Here is a 17,965-nt window from a genome sequence, read left to right as displayed (position 1 = left end):
CAGCAGTAGCGGATCGAAGCAGTTAAAGGAGGAGGTGAATGTGGCCCTCACATCGAAGGGTTCCAATCAAGGACAGGGGGAGCAGCGAAAGAAAAAGGACCTGTCGAAGGTCAAGTGCTCAGATGTGGTGAGCTCAATCACTATAGTACCTAGTGTCCTCTCAGAAAGAAGGACAAGGAGGAGAAGAAGGACCAACAAGCAGCCTCAATAGAGATTGATAGGCTTTCCTCCAGGCTAGAGGAAGACTTTGCCATGTTTGTTGACATACCCCCAGGAGTGAAATGGAGAGATTTAGTTTTGTAGCCCCAGGGTGCTACAAAGGGGCAAGATTCTTGAGGAGGTTCACCTCTTGAATCAATACCTTGCTACAGGAGCCCACAATATACGCAGTCAAAACCAAGAGTGACAGATGCAGATTCTAGTTGCAGTCAAATGCTCGGGAGCGCAGTCCAGAATTGGCAGCAGTGCAGTTGGCACAGTGCAGAGTCAGTAGCAGCACAGATGCCTTAGTGACAACGTAGATACTAGCAGCAGTCAGAGACTCGGGTTATAGATGCATCATACTGATCACAGTTGATTCAGTATTTAGGATTTTTTTCAATAGCAGATGTTGCAGTTACAGCAGCAACAGATGGAGAGGGAGTTGCAGTGCAGATGCAGTGTTGGCAGCAGTTCAACAGGGTCAGCAGCAGATATCAAAGTTGCGCAATACTTGGTGGGCAACAACAGCAAGACATCAACAACGTGATAGGAGATGATGCAGAGACAGGGTGTTGCTACAGGGGGCAGCAACAGTAGAACACATTCCTCGCTAAGAGAGAGGGTTAGTTTTTGTAGCATCGGATGTGTTCTAACCTTGAAATTATGTGGAGAGGCTAGAATACATGAGATCTCCAAAACCCAGAAATAGTTTCTGGAAATTCCGCCTAGAAATTCCTTAATTAGATTATTAGTCAGTTTTAAATATTTCCTAGGTCTAAACTTAGGGAATATGACTAATTCATCAGAATTAATTAAGTTAAGGTGTGAATGTTCTAGAAACTCACACGGATCAACTTCAAGTTAATCCTAGCCATCGATTAAGATCTAATCTTGGTTGTTGAAGTCTCAACAGAGGATTATAAGAAGAAGTCGATGGGACTTGGACAAATCACTTATGTAGTTCGATTTCATGAGCAGATCGATTTCCTGAGTAGCAACATTCAGTTGTCGAAGAGAGAGCCAGAGAAATCGAAGCAATGAGAGAGGGGCAAGGACAACGAAGCCAGAGGAAGGATTCAAGTTCCGGTGAGTGCATTTGTAGAGAGGCAGAGGAGCCACAATGAGCCTGACGCATAGCAACACAATAGCCTCTAGAGGCAAAGTCAAATTGTTGGGGAGAAGCAGAACTTCAGTGCCAGAAGCTAGGTAGAGGTTCCAGAGGCCAGGAGAGACGTTTTCCCAGACGGCTTGAGGAGAGGCAATTTGAACAGCTCAATTTGAGTTGAGGTTAGTGTCGGGATTTGCCGCGGAGTGAGGAATTTCTCCTCACTAGATTTTCTTGCTAGTGTTTCTCTGTAGGATTGTCAGTTTCGGCATGCAGTTGTACTTAGTTTATTTCACTATTGCATAATAATAAAACCCTCAGCTGCTACACCGGTTTTCCCGAGTTGGGTTTTTCCAAGTACATTGGTCCAAAATAATTGTGTCATTTTATGTGTGTGTGCTAGTATTTCTTCCAGTTTTTATTTCTTCCGTAGTATATTTGCGTAGGTTGCAGTGTGATTGATTCAATATTTGTTGTAGCACACAGTAAATAAATTGTTAAAAAATAATTCAACAATTAGGAGAATTATTTCCAGTTGCTGCAATAGGAATCGGGTTTCTGATTTTTCACAGTGCCCCCTTTGATTATTGATCACCACTACCACCACTAGTAATATCGGGGTCCCAAATGTGCCACTGAGTCATCCCCGATCTCTGCATTGTTTGGTCATGAAGGAATCCCTCGATACCCGGATCCCATCCCATCCTGATCACTATGAAACACCCCTTGCTTCGCTCATTGTCCAGCCAAGTATAGGTACCAGAAGCCCTCTGCATACTATCAATAAGTAGAGCATCATGATAATGTAGGACTTTGTCCAACTCCCCATGAAGTTGCCCTACTGAGTAGTCCACCTCCTGCACTCCAAGGGTAAACTCCTGAAGATACAACCCAATCCCTGTGGGGATTAAGTCTCTCTTGCATGGGCTTTCCCTAATATCCTCCTGCTAACCAGCCTTCCATGCTAATGAAGTCCCCCATGCCATCAGCGAGTCACAAAAGCTCGATGGAAAATCTGAGTGATCTCCCCCTATAGAAATCAACTCATCCCCAAAGGTAGTTGTACTACCAAGTCCTGTGATGCCTGGATCCCATGCTAGTCTAAAAGGGTGCCATAATGTTGTCGCTACACAACTCTAACCATGACGATCTGCCCATCGTGCGCTAGTTGTATCCTCGTCCCCTTGTACCTGATGGAAAAATATCTATAGGGCCCCAACGCATTTGGCCCAGGCATCTCCACGATGTCATGGCCTACCCATCCAACACTCACCCTAATCTGTAGCAACAGCAAGAAAAACCAACATTTCCATGCGACAAAGGCCTCAACACTCCCTCGCATGTCAAACCAAGTGTGAGCTAAGTCATCCTCTGTCATGATCCCGCTCATCACAAAACAAAGTGTCCCGTCAACCAACCAAATCCCTAGATCCCACAATCAGAACGGTTGCGAAATAGTACTGACAGCTATTGGCACCAACCTATACCACGTCTCAGGGCCCTGCATGCAATCAATATATGGGCTCCATACATCATGAAACAATCTAGTGTGTGCGAAACTGCCCTGCAACGGCCATACCACGCAGTGGAATCTATCGTCCTACCCCCTTAAAGCATCCCCCAATACTGCCTGGAGTCTAAACGTCCACTTGCAAGGTCCACCAACCGTTGTAGATGCTCTCGAGACACCTCAGAATGTCTCGCCAAAAGGGGGCCATGCATCCCCCTGAGCGTGGGCTCAAGGGTGGTGCAAGTGTTACCTCTGCATAACATCGGACTACCCCCAAGCCTGCATCCACCAACTCACGCCCTGACCATATGCCACAGCTGGAAAGCCTCTCTCCCAATGCATCATGTCCCGTCCAACTATCTCAGATGAATCTCCCTAGGTCCTATTGCTCGTGATGAGAGCATCAAGAGACGATATCCAAGTCCCCAGTGTTAGTGTGCAATGCTAGAGAGTGATAAATAGAAGCTCATAGCCTGTGATCAACTCGTTCTCCAAATCTGAGTGTGTCAAACCCAATGGTGTGCGTGATGCCCTCGTCAGGAGATCTCTCTGGCGTCAACACTCCAACAACCTATTGTGCATCATCATGCTTTGTTGCTGCAGACAAATACGTACCCCTACATTCCTCTACATAGCACTGAACTCCATGGCACAACTCCATGCGCCACTAGATACCAACGCTCAATGCCATGCCACCAAGTACCATAGGGAATCCCATATGTGCCCATGCATCTACCACTCTGCCAGTACACCCACCACGATGTGATCTACACCTCCCCATCTGCCCAGGTACACCTGAGTGGCCCAACTCCTCACATGCAATCGGGAATAACATTATTGTGTCAAACCTCAATAGCTTCGGTGCCCAATACATTCTGAAAATTCCTAATCCTCAAGGAACCCCTACTGCAGCAAATCTTAATCTACTTCACCTACTTGATTTTAATATACATTATCAAGTTATTCTTTGAATATTGAAGAAAATTACTTCTGCAACCTACACTACTTTAATATTTGATTACATGAAACAAAAACTGAACAAAGAACAAGATACATAGGACATAGTTATTTTTGGACAAAATAGTCCCTGGAAAAACCCAATGCGGGAAAACCGGTGCAACAACTCTGAGGGTTTTCTATTATTAAGCAGTAATTCTGAATACAATGTCGATTTCCCTCCCGGGAAACCAGTGACAAAGGTACAATGGCAGAAAAACTAAGTGAGTTTTACCTCACTTCACCTGGCAGATTTCGGCTGATCCGACAACAAAACTAGCTAACCCCGGTTACTTTTGTGTTGCCCTACGTAGGCCCTGCGTCAACCCTACAGGCTCTGCGTCAGCTCTATACTGTTTCTTCTGCCCACTGCATCAGCTTTTCTGGTTGTTCCGGCAGTTCCGACTTTCTGCATGGAGGGCAACTTCTGCGCTGACCCTTCAGGCTCTACATGGGCCCAGATTGGCCCAGCGTCAGTCCTCCTGGCTGCTGCGTTGCCTCTGCAAGCTTCTCTCCGCCTCTCTGTCAAGACTCAGTACTCCTAAACTATCCTTGCCCCTCTGCTGCAGAATGATCACTCAGTTCGAAATCTCAGCTTCCTAGCCCCAGAAATCGAACTCCAGATCAATTCGTTCTCTCCGTGTGTGTTTCTAAATGAACCCCAAGCCTCCTTCTTATACTTTTCTCGTTGAGACTTCAACGACCGAGATTAAGTCTCTAATCAACGGCTAAGATTAAAACATGACTTGATCTGCCTTCTAGATCATTCTCACCCATATTTTGATTAATACCCATTAATATTTTAATTTTCCTAAGTTTAGACTTAGGAACCCCATTAAAAATATTAATTATTTTAATAAAATACAATCCGGGTGGAATTTCACCAAACGGTTTCTGGGTTCTTTAGAACTCATGTGCCTTAGCCTCTCCACCAATTTTCATAGCTAGAGCACATCCGATGCTACCAAAAACTAACACTCCCTCTTTGCGAGGAAAGTGCTCTAGCAACAATATCCAAGTGCATGCTGCTCTGTTTCTAAAGCACCTCCTTTCCGCATTGTTGCTGCCACCAACATTGTGTTGTTGTTGCTATTGTACTTCTATCCATGACATTGCCACTGCCACTGTTGCATCTGTACTACAACTCCCTCTCAAATGTTGCATCTGCTATGTTGGTAGCACTGCCACTGCTAACACTGAATTTGTACTGCAACTCAATTGTTGAGAGAAGCAACTGAAAAACATCCAAAATTAACTAAACTTAACTGTGTTCAGCATAATACCATGAATGTTGGAATCTAACTGCTACTAGTCTCTGACCCTCTGAATCTTCTACGTTGTTGTTGACTTCTGCACTGTGCCATCTACATTGTTGCCAACCTTGCTCTGCGTTGATCAGCTCCTGGTCTCGGGATACTGCGTCTGTCTCTCCAAACAGTCCTCTGCATCATCTGACACTAAGTCCATCTCGTTACTGCTGAATCTTGGGCTCCTGTAGCAAGGAATTGATCCAGGAGGTGGACTCCTCAAGGATCCTGCCCGTATGTAGTCCTCCCGACTACAGCTCAATATCGCCCCATTTCCCTCTTGGAGATGCATGGGCACTCATGGAAAACTCCTCTTCGTCAATCTTTGCTAGAGCAACCTTAGGATCATGTTTCTCATCCTTATCCTTTTGCTTCAAAGGACATTGGGATGCAAAGTGGCCCAACTCGCCACATCTGAAACATTTCACCTTCGAAATGTCCTTCTTCCGCTTCTGCTTTTGTTGTCCCTTTGATGCTAGAGCTGCATTCTCCTCCTCCTCCTTGGTCTTTGTGCCACTCCCACTGCTGCCATTGAGGTTGACCTTAACTAGGTCCCTCCTTAATTCTTCCTGTTGAAGAGCTGCCCACATCTCCTCCCATGAAGGTAGTCTTTCCCTGCCCAATATACTTTGGACGAAGACTTGCCATTCATCTGAGACTCCATTCAGGGCCGTCCTTACCATTGCGGTAGACTGAGGAGTAGACCCCACTGCAGCAAGCTGGTCTCTGGTGTCCTGAAGACGTTGAAGATAGAAGTTAACTGCTTCTCCCTTCGGCATCAATGTCCGCTCAACTTTTGGTCTAGCTACAAAGCTTCCCACATCTGTCGGGCTGTAACTTTGCCTTACAAGTGTGAGAGCACATGATCTCGAACTCCATCGAGTATGAATCTCTTCGCCTTCCCCAGCTCGTCCTTGTACTTCTTCTTCTGATCATTGTCAGCAGGAACAGCCACAACACCCTTTACATAGGCTTCGAGATTGTATTCCTCCATAATAGCTAAGATTCTGGTCTTCCATGTGACATAATTGCAAGCTCCTTCCAACATGTCCTGATCTCTGAGCCCATGCGATGCCATCTCACCCAAACTGTCGAATTGACTTCTTTAGTCACTGCTCAACACTAATCTGTTGTTCGGCAAGTGAAGAATTCGAATTCTTGGCAAGAAAAGTTCTCTGAGGAGAAAATTCCCCTTTTATATGTCTTCGCTCTTTTCCGACGGATTTCTGTGGTTGGCAGAATCTACGCCCTTCAAGCACTGCGCTGAGGCTCTGCATCACTCCCTCTGCCTCTACAAGCTCACGATTCAGAAATCGTACCTCTATGTCGACTCTCTTAGAGAGAGAGATTTCCTAGGAATCTTTGCTTTCCCCAACAAGGACTGCACAATCCCGTCAAAGGGATTCGAATTGCTGTGAAATGCAGCTATTGGCCTCTTTGCTCAGCACTGGATCTGCTCTTCCTGTTTCAAAATCAACCCTCTGATACCATATGAAAATTCATAATCCTCAAGGAACCCCTACTGCAGCAAATCTGAATCTACTTCACCTACTTGATTTTAATATACATTATCAAGTTATTCTCTTAATACTGAAGCAAATTACTTCTGCAACCTACACTACTTTAATATTTGATTACATGAAACAAAAAACTGAGCAAAGAACAAGATACATAGGGCAATTATTTTTGGACAAAATAGTCCCTAGAAAAACCGAATGCGGGAAAATCGGTGCAGCAACTTTGAGGGTTTTCTATTCTTAAGCAGTGATTTTGAATACAATGTTGGTTGCCCTCCCGGCAAACAATGGCAGAGGAAATACAATGGCAGAAAAACTAAGTGAGTTTTACCTCACTTCACCCAGCAGATTCCAGCTGATTCAACAGCGAAACGAGCTAACCCTGGCTACTTCTCCGTTGGCCCTACGTAGGCCCTGCGTCAACCCTACAAGCTCTGCGTTGTTTCTTCTGCCCACTGTGTCAGCTTTCCTGGTTATTCCGGGAGTTCCGGCTTTCTGCATGGAGGGGAGCTTCTGCTTCTGCGCTAGCCCTTCTAGCTCTACGTCAGCCCAGATTGGCCCAGCTTCAGTCCTCCTATCTGCTGCGCTGCCTCCACAAGCTTCTCTCCGCCTCTTTTTCAGTACTCCCGAATTATCCCTGCCCCTCTACTGCAGAATGATCACTCAATTCGAAATATTAGCTTCCTAGCCCCAGAAATCGAACTCTAGATCAATTCGTTCTCTCTGCGCGTGTTTCTAAATGAACCCCAAGCCTCCTCCTTATACTTTTCTCGTTGAGACTTCAACGGCCTAGATTAAGTCTCTAATCAACGGCTAAAATTAAAACATGACTTGATCTGCCTTCTAGATCATTCTCACCCATATTTTGATTAATACCCATTAATATTTTAATTTTCCTAAGTTTAGACTTAGGAACCCCATTAAAAATATTAATTATTTTAATAAAATAAAATCCGGGTGGAATTTCACCAAACGGTTTCTGGGTTCTTTAGAACTCATGTGCCTTAGCCTATCCACCAATTTTCATTACTAGAACACATTTGATGCTACAAAAAACTAACACACATCAATGAGAGAACATTGTCTCCATATGATGCCATGTCCGAAGGCCTGTTGATGCCACCTCTTCCTACCAACTCCTACCAGAGTAGGCTAATCACCCTGTGATCCCACACTCGATCAATATGACAATATAACTCGTGAAATCTGCCTGCTCTCCTGTCAAACCATCTTGTTGTTAGCACTGATGTATATCACAAAATGTGTGTGTGCCCAATCATCGGGTCCATCACGCAGCTCCTATTGTCACCTACCGGCTCTATGATGTGATGGGAAACTCCACCTGAATCCCAACAACATTCTGGCCCTCGAGCCCCTCTAGTAATCCATGGCCTCTACTGAAATGTGACCATGGATGTACCCAATTGCCTAAACTACTCCCTCTCGCCATCCAATCCCAAAGGAGGGATCAAATGTACAATCTCTTGTGTACGGAACAAGCCCTCCATACTGACATTGTGCCATACTCAACTCAAGCCACTAGCCCTTGCTAACCTGGTCATCCCCTATGATCTGTCTAGAAAACTCTGCCTTGCTCAGTAGAATGCATAAGGGTGAGATAATATCGTTGTAGGCCCCGTCAACATGCCTCTGAAGCAAATCGTGCTAAAATCCCAACATGTGCTCTCCGCGCTGCCCCTTGTCAATGTCTAGCCCAAAGGACGGTTGCGCATCCTCCTCCATCACGGCCTCCACTTGAGCCTCCAACTGCTCCTCCATCGAAATCCCATCATATATGTTAAATTGGCAACTAGGGCCAAACTCCATGTGAATCAGTTTATTTATGGCAGCTGATATTTTTATTGGATCCCTCTCGTCGAGAGGTGTAGGATTGATCCAAAGATCATCCGATTCCGATAAGTATTTATGGAGATATGAATTTATTTTGTTTATGTAATTATTATCAAGCCGACCAGCTCTTATGTAGGCTCTAGAAGCCCAACCGACGTGTCTATTCATCACCCTCATTTTAGTATAAATATAAGAGGATTTGATGTCATTTAGACACACTCTTTAAGTGATCTCCTCTCCACGTCTTGGGTTTTTGGAGAAGGAGAAACGTTAAAGAGTACGTTGGGCCAAGTATGATGCCCTAGCTTATATACAGATGATGCCCTAGCCTACATGCTGTTCAAGAAGCCCTAACACTTTTGAACGCAGTCCTATAATGGAGTCTCCTAACCGCAGTAAGGGAAGACATTCTTACGTTGTTCATGGAAACCTATTACGGAACGTGGAGATCTTTCCCATCTGTATATATTCGTTTAGAGTCTGATCAAAAGGGAAAAGATACCTGAAAGAGCTCGTCATATCGGTGATCTAAAAACTCTTGCAATTCAATTCAATCAGGGGTGAAGTATTTACAGGCGAGTATGCAAACAAGTATGGAGATTGAGGAGCATCGATGGAAAGATGTAAATCTGCCAGCCCCCTTTAAGAAGTAGCTGGAGCCAGAGCTAGAAAGAGAGACAGGAGAAAGAAGACGAGGGCGTAACATTATGGTCAACGTAGATCATGGGCCTCTTAGCAAACATGCATTTGATTGGGCCATTGTACATCTCTGTCGCATGGCTGATACACTCCATCTTGTTCACGTTGTTTCCAATGCGGATGACGAGGTGCTGTTTGCAGCCACACAAGCTCTAATGGAAAGACTTGCAATAGAAGCATATGAAGTTGCCATGGTACAAACAGAAGCTAGGATTATGGAGGGTGACATAGGCAAGGCAATTTGCCGTGAATCTGAAAGAATCAAGCCCGCTGCACTTGTACTGGGAACAAGAGGCAGGGGAATAATTAAGAGATCATGAAGACTTCTTATATGCAAATCATGGAGACCTTATATGCTGTACATACACACTGTTCATAGTGAATGATATATGATGTGGATACGCTATGGTGTTATACGCTGGTTTCACGCAGTCATAACAAATATGTTTATGCAGTCATGGAAGATATTCACATAGTCATTGTTCACGCCGTCATCGGAGATATTCACGTAGTCAATATTCACGCTGTACATGTTGACACTATTACACAAATCAATGAGTCTCATATGCGTTGTACATGATAACACTAATATTCAGATAAATGAGAATGCAGTCAAAAGAAAGACCTGTTCACAGGAAACCTGTTCACGCTGACAGAGAAGTTTCATCTCTGAAATTTCATGTGAATATGAATGCCAGGACCCACAAACAAGAAGGGATAGAACCCAGAAGCAGATCCGCATTAGGGCAAGTGCTTAAGAGTATATCTCCACCTCGGATGTGTATAAGGACAGACGGATTAAAGACACCTCCAATGCAGACAATCACTGAGATCTTCGCATGAGTAAACAGAGGCACATTCTCGGCAGATCTTAGTATAGAAGATCATGATGATATCCCAGTCAGATCTATAAGGATATTAATGTACATATGATTACTTATACTTGGTGACCAATGTATATATTGATGGTAAGGAATGATCTCTGTGATATGTTATTAATTACAGTCTTATGATAGTTATAGGATCATGACTTGATCTCGATATAACTCTCATAACTCAGTGAATGGTGGTATAGAAGATGATCTTGCAAACTTGATCTTAGTGACACTAATATGAAGGTACAAAGATCATCTCAGCCTCTCGGAACAATCATGGTGTATAATCCTCTCATTAAGTGATGAATGATGATGAATGAAACATCATGATGATGAAAGAAGCAGCATAATGGGCACATTAAGTAAGGAGCAGCATACTGATGATCAGGGCAGCATGATGTATGAGCAGCATAAGGATAGCATGATGGTGCTACATAGCAAGGTGCAGCAAATGGACGAGATGTAGCTCTAAGATAGGTGAAGAAGTCACCTTAAAGAATCAGTTGAAGCAATATGTCTTCAAATATCAAAAGTCAAAGTGTTGACTTCTATTGTAATTGTACTCTCTCTCTCTCTCTCTCTGCTGAACTTTGAAGATAAAAGAAGATTTGATCAAAGGGTTTCCCCACACATTGTGGGGTTTGTCCCTGGCTCGCGCCACATCTTGTGTCCTCTTGTCTTGGCTTGTCTTCTGCATTTTATATTTATGTTCTATCTGCAGTTTATCATAATGCTGATGTGATTGCTAACTGTGAAAATTTAAATAAATTGCTCTAGCATAGAACATACCAAATCTTAACATGGTATCAGAGCTGAGGTGAAGACAATGCCCAAGCAAGAGTGAAAGAGCAATCACCAAAGACAGTTGGGATAAGACAGAAGGATCAATGGGTTCCTCATAATTCACCTAGGGTGAAGTCTAAGCAGAGAATGTTATCAGAATGGCGCAGCGGAAGATTATGATGGTCCATCTTAAGATCACTTCATTGGGAAGTTCGGATTTAAGGGTGGAAGGAAAGGCGGATGCCTTCTTGAAATAAGTTCGGCCGTTATGCGAAGGAGTGTTCGAATGGTAGAGACACATCTCTTGATGAAGATAACAATCATTCCTGGGACATCTTCAATGATCAAAAGAATGACTGGTAATGCAGGTCATCAAGGAAATGGTCGACTCTTTTTACGAAAGCAAGGAACCCAAAAATCTCTTTTATGTACCTGATCGAACCTGATGTCCATCTCGGAAATGGAAGCCAAAGGTTACAGGGTGGCACTTATCGATGGAAAGGTACGTGTTTGAAAATAGATCTTTTAAAGATGTTTTTGAGTTCAGGGTTGTATCAAGTTGCAGGAAGTCCACTGGGGACCATGTACATTGACTCAGCACCGGAGGTCTGTGAGTCAGATGGTGACTAGGATGCCTGAATTCAAAAAGAAGCATGAAGGTACATGTCTGAAATGTATCGAAGGAAAATATAATAAGGGGACCATTCGCCTCATGCAGCAGGTTCACAGGTTTGGGACAACCCGAGGAGTTTGAGAATCATGATCAAGGAATCTCATGTATATAGGTGGAAGAAAGCCCTCTATGGCTTGAAGAAAAACACCTCGGACATAGTATGAGAGGATTGATAGCTGTCTAATGCAGCTGAGATTCACTAGAAGTGAAACCGATCCAAACCATTACTCGAAGGTTGTGGATGATAAACCTCTCGTACCGGCACCTATGTCTGACAGGTGCAGACCCTCTCATTTATAGGAGACAAAGGGAGTTGGATTCTGAATGTGGGAAGATAAGCTGCAAGCTTGTGACTGCCTCGAGGATCTTAACTTTCAGAAGTTATATGGTAATGATGTCGGACCAGATTTGGGAAATGCCTCCGAGTTTCATAAACTCATTCGCGTTGATGTTCTTGGAGAACCTCCATCCAGACATCTGTGTTGCAGTTAGCATGGTGAGTTCATATTTGGTTGAACCTCACTAGATTGGTGCCAAGAATCTTCTAAGATATCTTCAGGGCACAATCTCTCATGAATTGAGATACACTGCCGGAAATATGAAACCACATGATTATTCGAATGATGAGTGGGCAGGCAGTATGGAGGATCACTAGAGCACTTCTCAGTGCTGTTTCTCTTTGGAATCTGCCTCAATATCCTGGATGAGCAGGAAGCAGAAGTCGATGACTCTGAGCACCATCAAGGCAGAATACATTGCTGATAGTATGGCCTTCTGTGAGGCAGTCTGGTTGCTGAAGCTCTTCAGTGAGCTGTTTGTACACATGATGAATACCACTGTGAATCTCTGTGACAACCAGAGATGGGATTCGATTATTGAGGAATCCCGTATTTGACAATTGCTCCAGCAGATAGACATCAATTACTGCCTTATCTGGGATATGGTAAGTCGATGATCAAGGAGGCTCCATCACACTGAGATGATGTACAGGACAGAGCCCTGAGGAAAGATCAAATTTGTGATTTTCCCGAACGACTTGGAGTCGTCAAGAGACCTTTGTAAAAGGGTCCTGCATGCTGCATACATTGAGCTCTAGGAGCTTTGGGGGGCTTGCAGTTCTATTGGAGCAACATACGACCACAGGGTGACTCACCCTCCCCTGGTGGTGCGTACTGGAACAAGATGATTCGCTCTCTTGTGGGACAAGATGATACGCTCTCTTGTGTAGCAGGATGATTAGTTCTCCTGTGAGGCCTGGATTGATGTGTTCTCCTGTGAGGCCTGGATTGATGTGTTCTCCATGGCGATTGTAGCAGGATTGATGTGTTCTCCTGTGAGGCCTGGATTGATGTGTTCTCCATGGCGATTGTAGCAGGATTGATGTGTTCTCTTGTGAGGCCTGGATTGATGTGTTCTCCATGGCAGCCTGGATTGATGTGTTCTCCATGGCAGCCTGGATTGATGTGTTCTCCTGTGAGGCCTGGATTGATGTGTTCTCCATGGCAGCCTGGATTGATGTGTTCTCCATGGCGATTGTAGCAGGATTGATGTGTTCTCCTGTGAGGACAGGATTGATTAAGTTCTCCTGTCGAGGCATCCTACCCATGCAGTCTGGGACTCATGGGAAGTACCTCTCATCTGATCAATGAGCAGGGAAATGAAGTTAGGGACCATAGTAGTACCGATGGACGCATCGTTGTATCTACCGTACTCCCTACACTAGGATGTCCTCCATTGATCTGGGATCAATGATACTAGTCTGGGACCAGTGGTAGGAGTTGTACATACTATGACGCTAACTTCGGGTCGGCTGAGACTGGTCTGGGACCAGTGGTACATACTCCGAGACTGACTTCGTGTCAGTGCAGGACTGGTCTGGGACCAGTGAGAGTCGTACATACTATGACGCTGACTTCGGGTCGGTTGAGACTGGTCTGGGACCAGTAGTACACTCTCTGAGCCTGCGATACTGGTCTGGGACCAGTGGTAGGAGTGGTACCTACTATGACGCTGACTTTGGGTCGGTTGAGACTGGTCTGGGACCAGTGGTACGCACTCTGAGTTTGACTTCGGGTCAATGGAGAATGGTATGAGACATTCTCGATCAATTCTTCTTCTTCATAGTTCAACAGAGCTGAGCAGAGCAGAGCAGAGCTAGCAGAGCCAGCAGAGCTGAGCAAAGCAAAGCAAAGCCAACAGAGCTGAGCAGAGTAGAGCAGAGCCAGCAGAGCTGAGCAAAGATGGGCAGAGCAGTGCAGGGCACTGATGGCAGAGATAGTACAGTCGGACATATGGATCAGCGAATGGAGTTCTCCCTAGTTGAGAGGGAGTGTTAAATTGGCAACTAGGGCCAAACTCCATGTGAATCAGTTTATTTATGGCAGCTGATATTTTTATTGGATCCCTCTCGTCGAGAGGTGTAGGATTGATCCAAAGATCATCCGATTCCGATAAGTATTTATGGAGATATGAATTTATTTTGTTTATGTAATTATTATCAAGCCGACCAGCTCTTATGTAGGCTCTAGAAGCCCAACCGACGTGTCTTTTCATCACCCTCATTTTAGTATAAATATAAGAGGATTTGATGTCATTTAGACACACTCTTTAAGTGATCTCCTCTCCACGTCTTGGGTTTTTGGAGAAGGAGAAACGTTAAAGAGTACGTTGGGCCAAGTATGATGCCCTAGCTTATATACAGATGATGCCCTAGCCTACATGCTGTTCAAGAAGCCCTAACACTTCTGAACGCAGTCCTATAATGGAGTCTCCTAACCGCAGTAAGGGAAGACATTCTTACGCTGTTCATGGAAACCTATTACGGAACGTGGAGATCTTTCCCATCTGTATATATTCGTTTAGAGTCTGATCAAAAGGGAAAAGATACCTGAAAGAGCTCGTCATATCGGTGATCTAAAAACTCTTGCAATTCAATTCAATCAGGGGTGAAGTATTTACAGGCGAGTATGGAAACAAGTATGGAGATTGAGGAGCATCGATGGAAAGATGTAAATCTGCCAGCCCCCTTTAAGAAGCAGCTGGAGCCAGAGCTAGAAAGAGAGACGAGAAAGAAGACGAGGGCGTAACATTATGGTCAGCGTAGATCGCGGGCCTCTTAGCAAACATGCATTTGATTGGGCCATTGTACATCTCTGTCGCATGGCTGATACACTCCATCTTGTTCACGTTGTTTCCAATGCGGATGACGAGGTGTTGTTTGCAGCCACACAAGCTCTAATGGAAAGACTTGCAATAGAAGCATATGAAGTTGCCATGGTACAAACAGAAGCTAGGATTATGGAGGGTGACGTAGGCAAGGCAATTTGCCGTGAAGCTGAAAGAATCAAGCCCGCTGCACTTGTACTGGGAACAAGAGGCAGGGGAATAATTAAGAGATCATGAAGACTTCTTATATGCAAATCATGGAGACCTTATACGCTGTACATACACACTGTTCATAGTGAATGATATATGATGTGGATACGCTATGGTGTTATACGCTGGTTTCACGCAGTCATAACAAATATGTTTATGCAGTCATGGGAGATATTCACATAGTCATTGTTCACGCCGTCATCGGAGATATTCACGTAGTCAATATTCACGCTGTACATGTTGACACTATTACACAGATCAATGAGTCTCATATGCGTTGTACATGATAACACTAATATTCAAATAAATGAGAATGCAGTCAAAAGAAAGACCTGTTCACAGGAAACCTGTTCACGCTGACAGAGAAGTTTCATCTCTGAAATTTCATGTGAATATGAATGCCAGGACCCACAAACAAGAAGGGATAGAACCCAGAAGCAGATCCGCATTAGGGCAAGTGCTTAAGAGTATATCTCCACCTCGGATGTGTATAAGGACAGACGGATTAAAGACACCTCCAACCAATGTTGCACGAAGCGGGAGCGAAGCGGAAGCGCGAAGCGGAAGCGCGAAGCGGAAGCGCGAAGCGCGGAAGCGTCATTTTCCAAAAATCTAGGGAGCGAAGCGTCCGCGGAAGCGTCTGCTATATATATATATATTTTTATATATTTTTTTGCATTTATACTCAAAACAAACATCCCAAATACCAAATTAATTGTAGAAGACATGAAAACATGCATATTTTTGCATAAATCAAGATAGATATGGCATCCATGATTCCATTGTAGTTACTAGTATGTACAACAATCATCTATATTCTAGCTATTACAAACATACATCAAATTTTTAAGCATATTATAAAACATAAAACATTTAAGCATATTATAAAACATAAAACATAGAGCATATTATGATTTATCTAGCAAGTGAGCAACTGTCAACATTTGTCATGTCCAAAATTCAAATAATAATGTTTACAAAATATGTCACTTGGTCACCGCCAAGCCAAAAAGGTTCAAAATTCAAATTCACAAGTCTACAAGTCTAATGAGTAATCTATAGACTATGACAAAAAGAAGTAGATTGTGAATATATCTACTAATCTCTCCTCCTTCCACCACGAATAGAACGTGATGGCGTGCCTCCACGTGGTGGCAATGAAGAAGATGGTCCCTGTGTAAGTCGTGGCACTGGAACTGATGAAGAAGAACCCCCTGCTGTTGGTGTTGAACCATGGAACCTAGGACCAGATGGGGGTGGGGGTGGTGGCATATCAACACGGTCATCATCATCCTAGAATCGCTCAAAAAATTCATGCAAAAAAAAAAAAACACTAGTTAACAAAAAAATTAAAAACATGAATTAGAGAAATGCTTTATAAGGGAAAATTGGAAAATTCATACCACAATGGACATACCTGGATAAGAGCATCCTCTAATTGCTCTAGTTGCAACACTCCATCCTCCAAATTGGGCTCCTCTGGATGCTTGTCCCAAGTCAACAAGTCTTTATTAGACTTTGCATCTTCACAGTAATGGGACAACAATCGCAAGTTGTAATGAACATAAACCAAGCTCTCTGCCCGGTCTAAACTCAACCTGTTCCTTTTAACACTGTGGATGAAAGAATAAGAGCTCCAACACCTCTCTGCAGAAGAAGTGTTTACCACCTGTGATAGCACCCGCAATGCCAAACTCTGTAGAAGTGGAGTAGGCCCTCCATGCATGTTCCACCACTCAAGAGCAGAAAAATGCTCTCGATCTTCAATTGAATGCATGCTCCCAAATGGACCAGTGTTGAGCGTATAGTTGCTCACCTGTCTCCGTACCAATGCAGCCTCCTCATTATCAGGGATTAATCTACTCAATGCAGCCATATATTTTTCGTGAACCTCTTTATCTTGGTGTGGTTTTTTCCTGCTTCCCCCCCCAGGTGCTGGTTTTGAAAGCCATGATGGATGATAGTACCTAGGTGTCAAAACATATGCTAATGCATGCAATGGAACATTTAGCATATCCCATCGCTTTTCCACCTCTTCACGAATATAATTGTACAAGGTGGTATCTCTAGGCTCAACAATGTCTTTAATCTGCCCCAACATGCTATCCATTTGCTCATACACCTCCCCAATTACTGGTCGATCTGAATCTGCAAACTTGATCATGTAATAAATTGGTTTGGTGAATTGCAAAACATATTTAACCTGTGACCAAAAGTAAGTGTCAAGAACAGTGTCCTTGACTACATTAGCAGTAGCACCATCTGTACACTGGTTAATTTCATCCCATGTTTCAGCACACACCAGATTAGTTAAAGCTTGTCTCACCTTCACTAGCCGCCTAAAGGTGAGGTAATAACTAGCAAATCTTGTCTTTGCAATTTTAAGCAATTGCAACTTGGAGTAAGTGCCATAGAAGTAGTTTACCCTTGTATGCCCTGTGATGAATTTAATGAGCTGCTTCCCTTTCCTGTAAACCTCAGCAATCCACCCACATTCTTTGTGTTTCACAATATCATGCATCAAAAGGTTCAATGTGTGAACCAGGCACCCAGACCAAAAGATGTGTGGATGAGTACGCTCAATAATTTTTCCTGCTGCCTTACAATTTGCTGCATTATCTGTGATCACTTGAACCACATTATTCGGACCAACATCTTTGATTGATTTCAATAGGAGATCTGCAATGTTTTGTGCAGTTGCACTGATGGAGGAGGAGTCATGACATGCAATAAATACTGCACCCTTAGAAGAAACACCAAGAACATTTATCAAATGTTGGTTTCTAATATTTGTCCACCCATCTGATACAATGGATACCCCATAATCCACCCACTCATGTGTAAAACGTGTCAAAGCTCTTTGAACCTTAGCTTTTTCTCTTTCTAATAACACTGTTCTAGCTTTCTCATAGTTGGGGGCCTTGTATCCTTTTGGGGCTTCATTGATGGCCTTTACCATGTCATGCCAATAGGGAGAGCGAAGCACATTGAATGGTACACCGCAAGCACAAAGAAAACGGACTACCTTTCCATCCACATCATCCCTCCCAGTAACATTAAGGAAATCCCCTAT

General features: G+C 43.8%; 2 protein-coding genes and 1 pseudogene across 4 annotated transcripts in view; 1 reads left to right on the top strand and 2 right to left on the bottom strand.

Annotated features, from left to right (window-relative positions):
• Positions 1-17,965, bottom strand: part of LOC149189806 (uncharacterized) — a 458,516-nt gene that overhangs the window by 340,000 nt on the left and 100,551 nt on the right. The gene's annotated exons all lie outside the window — the stretch shown is intronic.
• Positions 14,396-14,919, top strand: LOC149189808 (uncharacterized; annotated as a pseudogene).
• LOC149189807 (uncharacterized) lies at positions 15,883-17,961 on the bottom strand. Its single transcript, XM_089413290.1, has 2 exons — positions 16,310-17,961; positions 15,883-16,185 (listed from the first exon to the last, which is right to left on the bottom strand). The coding sequence occupies exons 1-2, from the start codon at positions 17,849-17,851 to the stop codon at positions 15,991-15,993; spliced, it is 1,737 nt and encodes a 578-aa protein (XP_089269416.1). The 5' UTR covers positions 17,852-17,961; the 3' UTR covers positions 15,883-15,990.

Source organism: Pinus tabuliformis, chromosome 3_1, assembly GCF_031772625.1.
Source record: "Pinus tabuliformis cultivar Carrire ecotype Pingquan chromosome 3_1, CPIR1, whole genome shotgun sequence".
NCBI classification, from domain to species: domain Eukaryota; kingdom Viridiplantae; phylum Streptophyta; class Pinopsida; order Pinales; family Pinaceae; genus Pinus; species Pinus tabuliformis.
Note: the sequence above shows the minus strand (reverse complement) of the source record. Positions and strands in the feature narration are given on the sequence as shown.

Coding starts and splice junctions, on each gene's coding strand:
- LOC149189807 (XM_089413290.1), bottom strand. CDS start 17,851: ATGGTAAAGGCCATCAATGAAGCCCCAAAAGGATACAAGGCCCCCAAC. Junction 16,186..16,309: donor TAGAGGATGCTCTTATCCAG/GTATGTCCATTG, acceptor GAGCGATTCTAG/GATGATGATGACCGTGTTGA.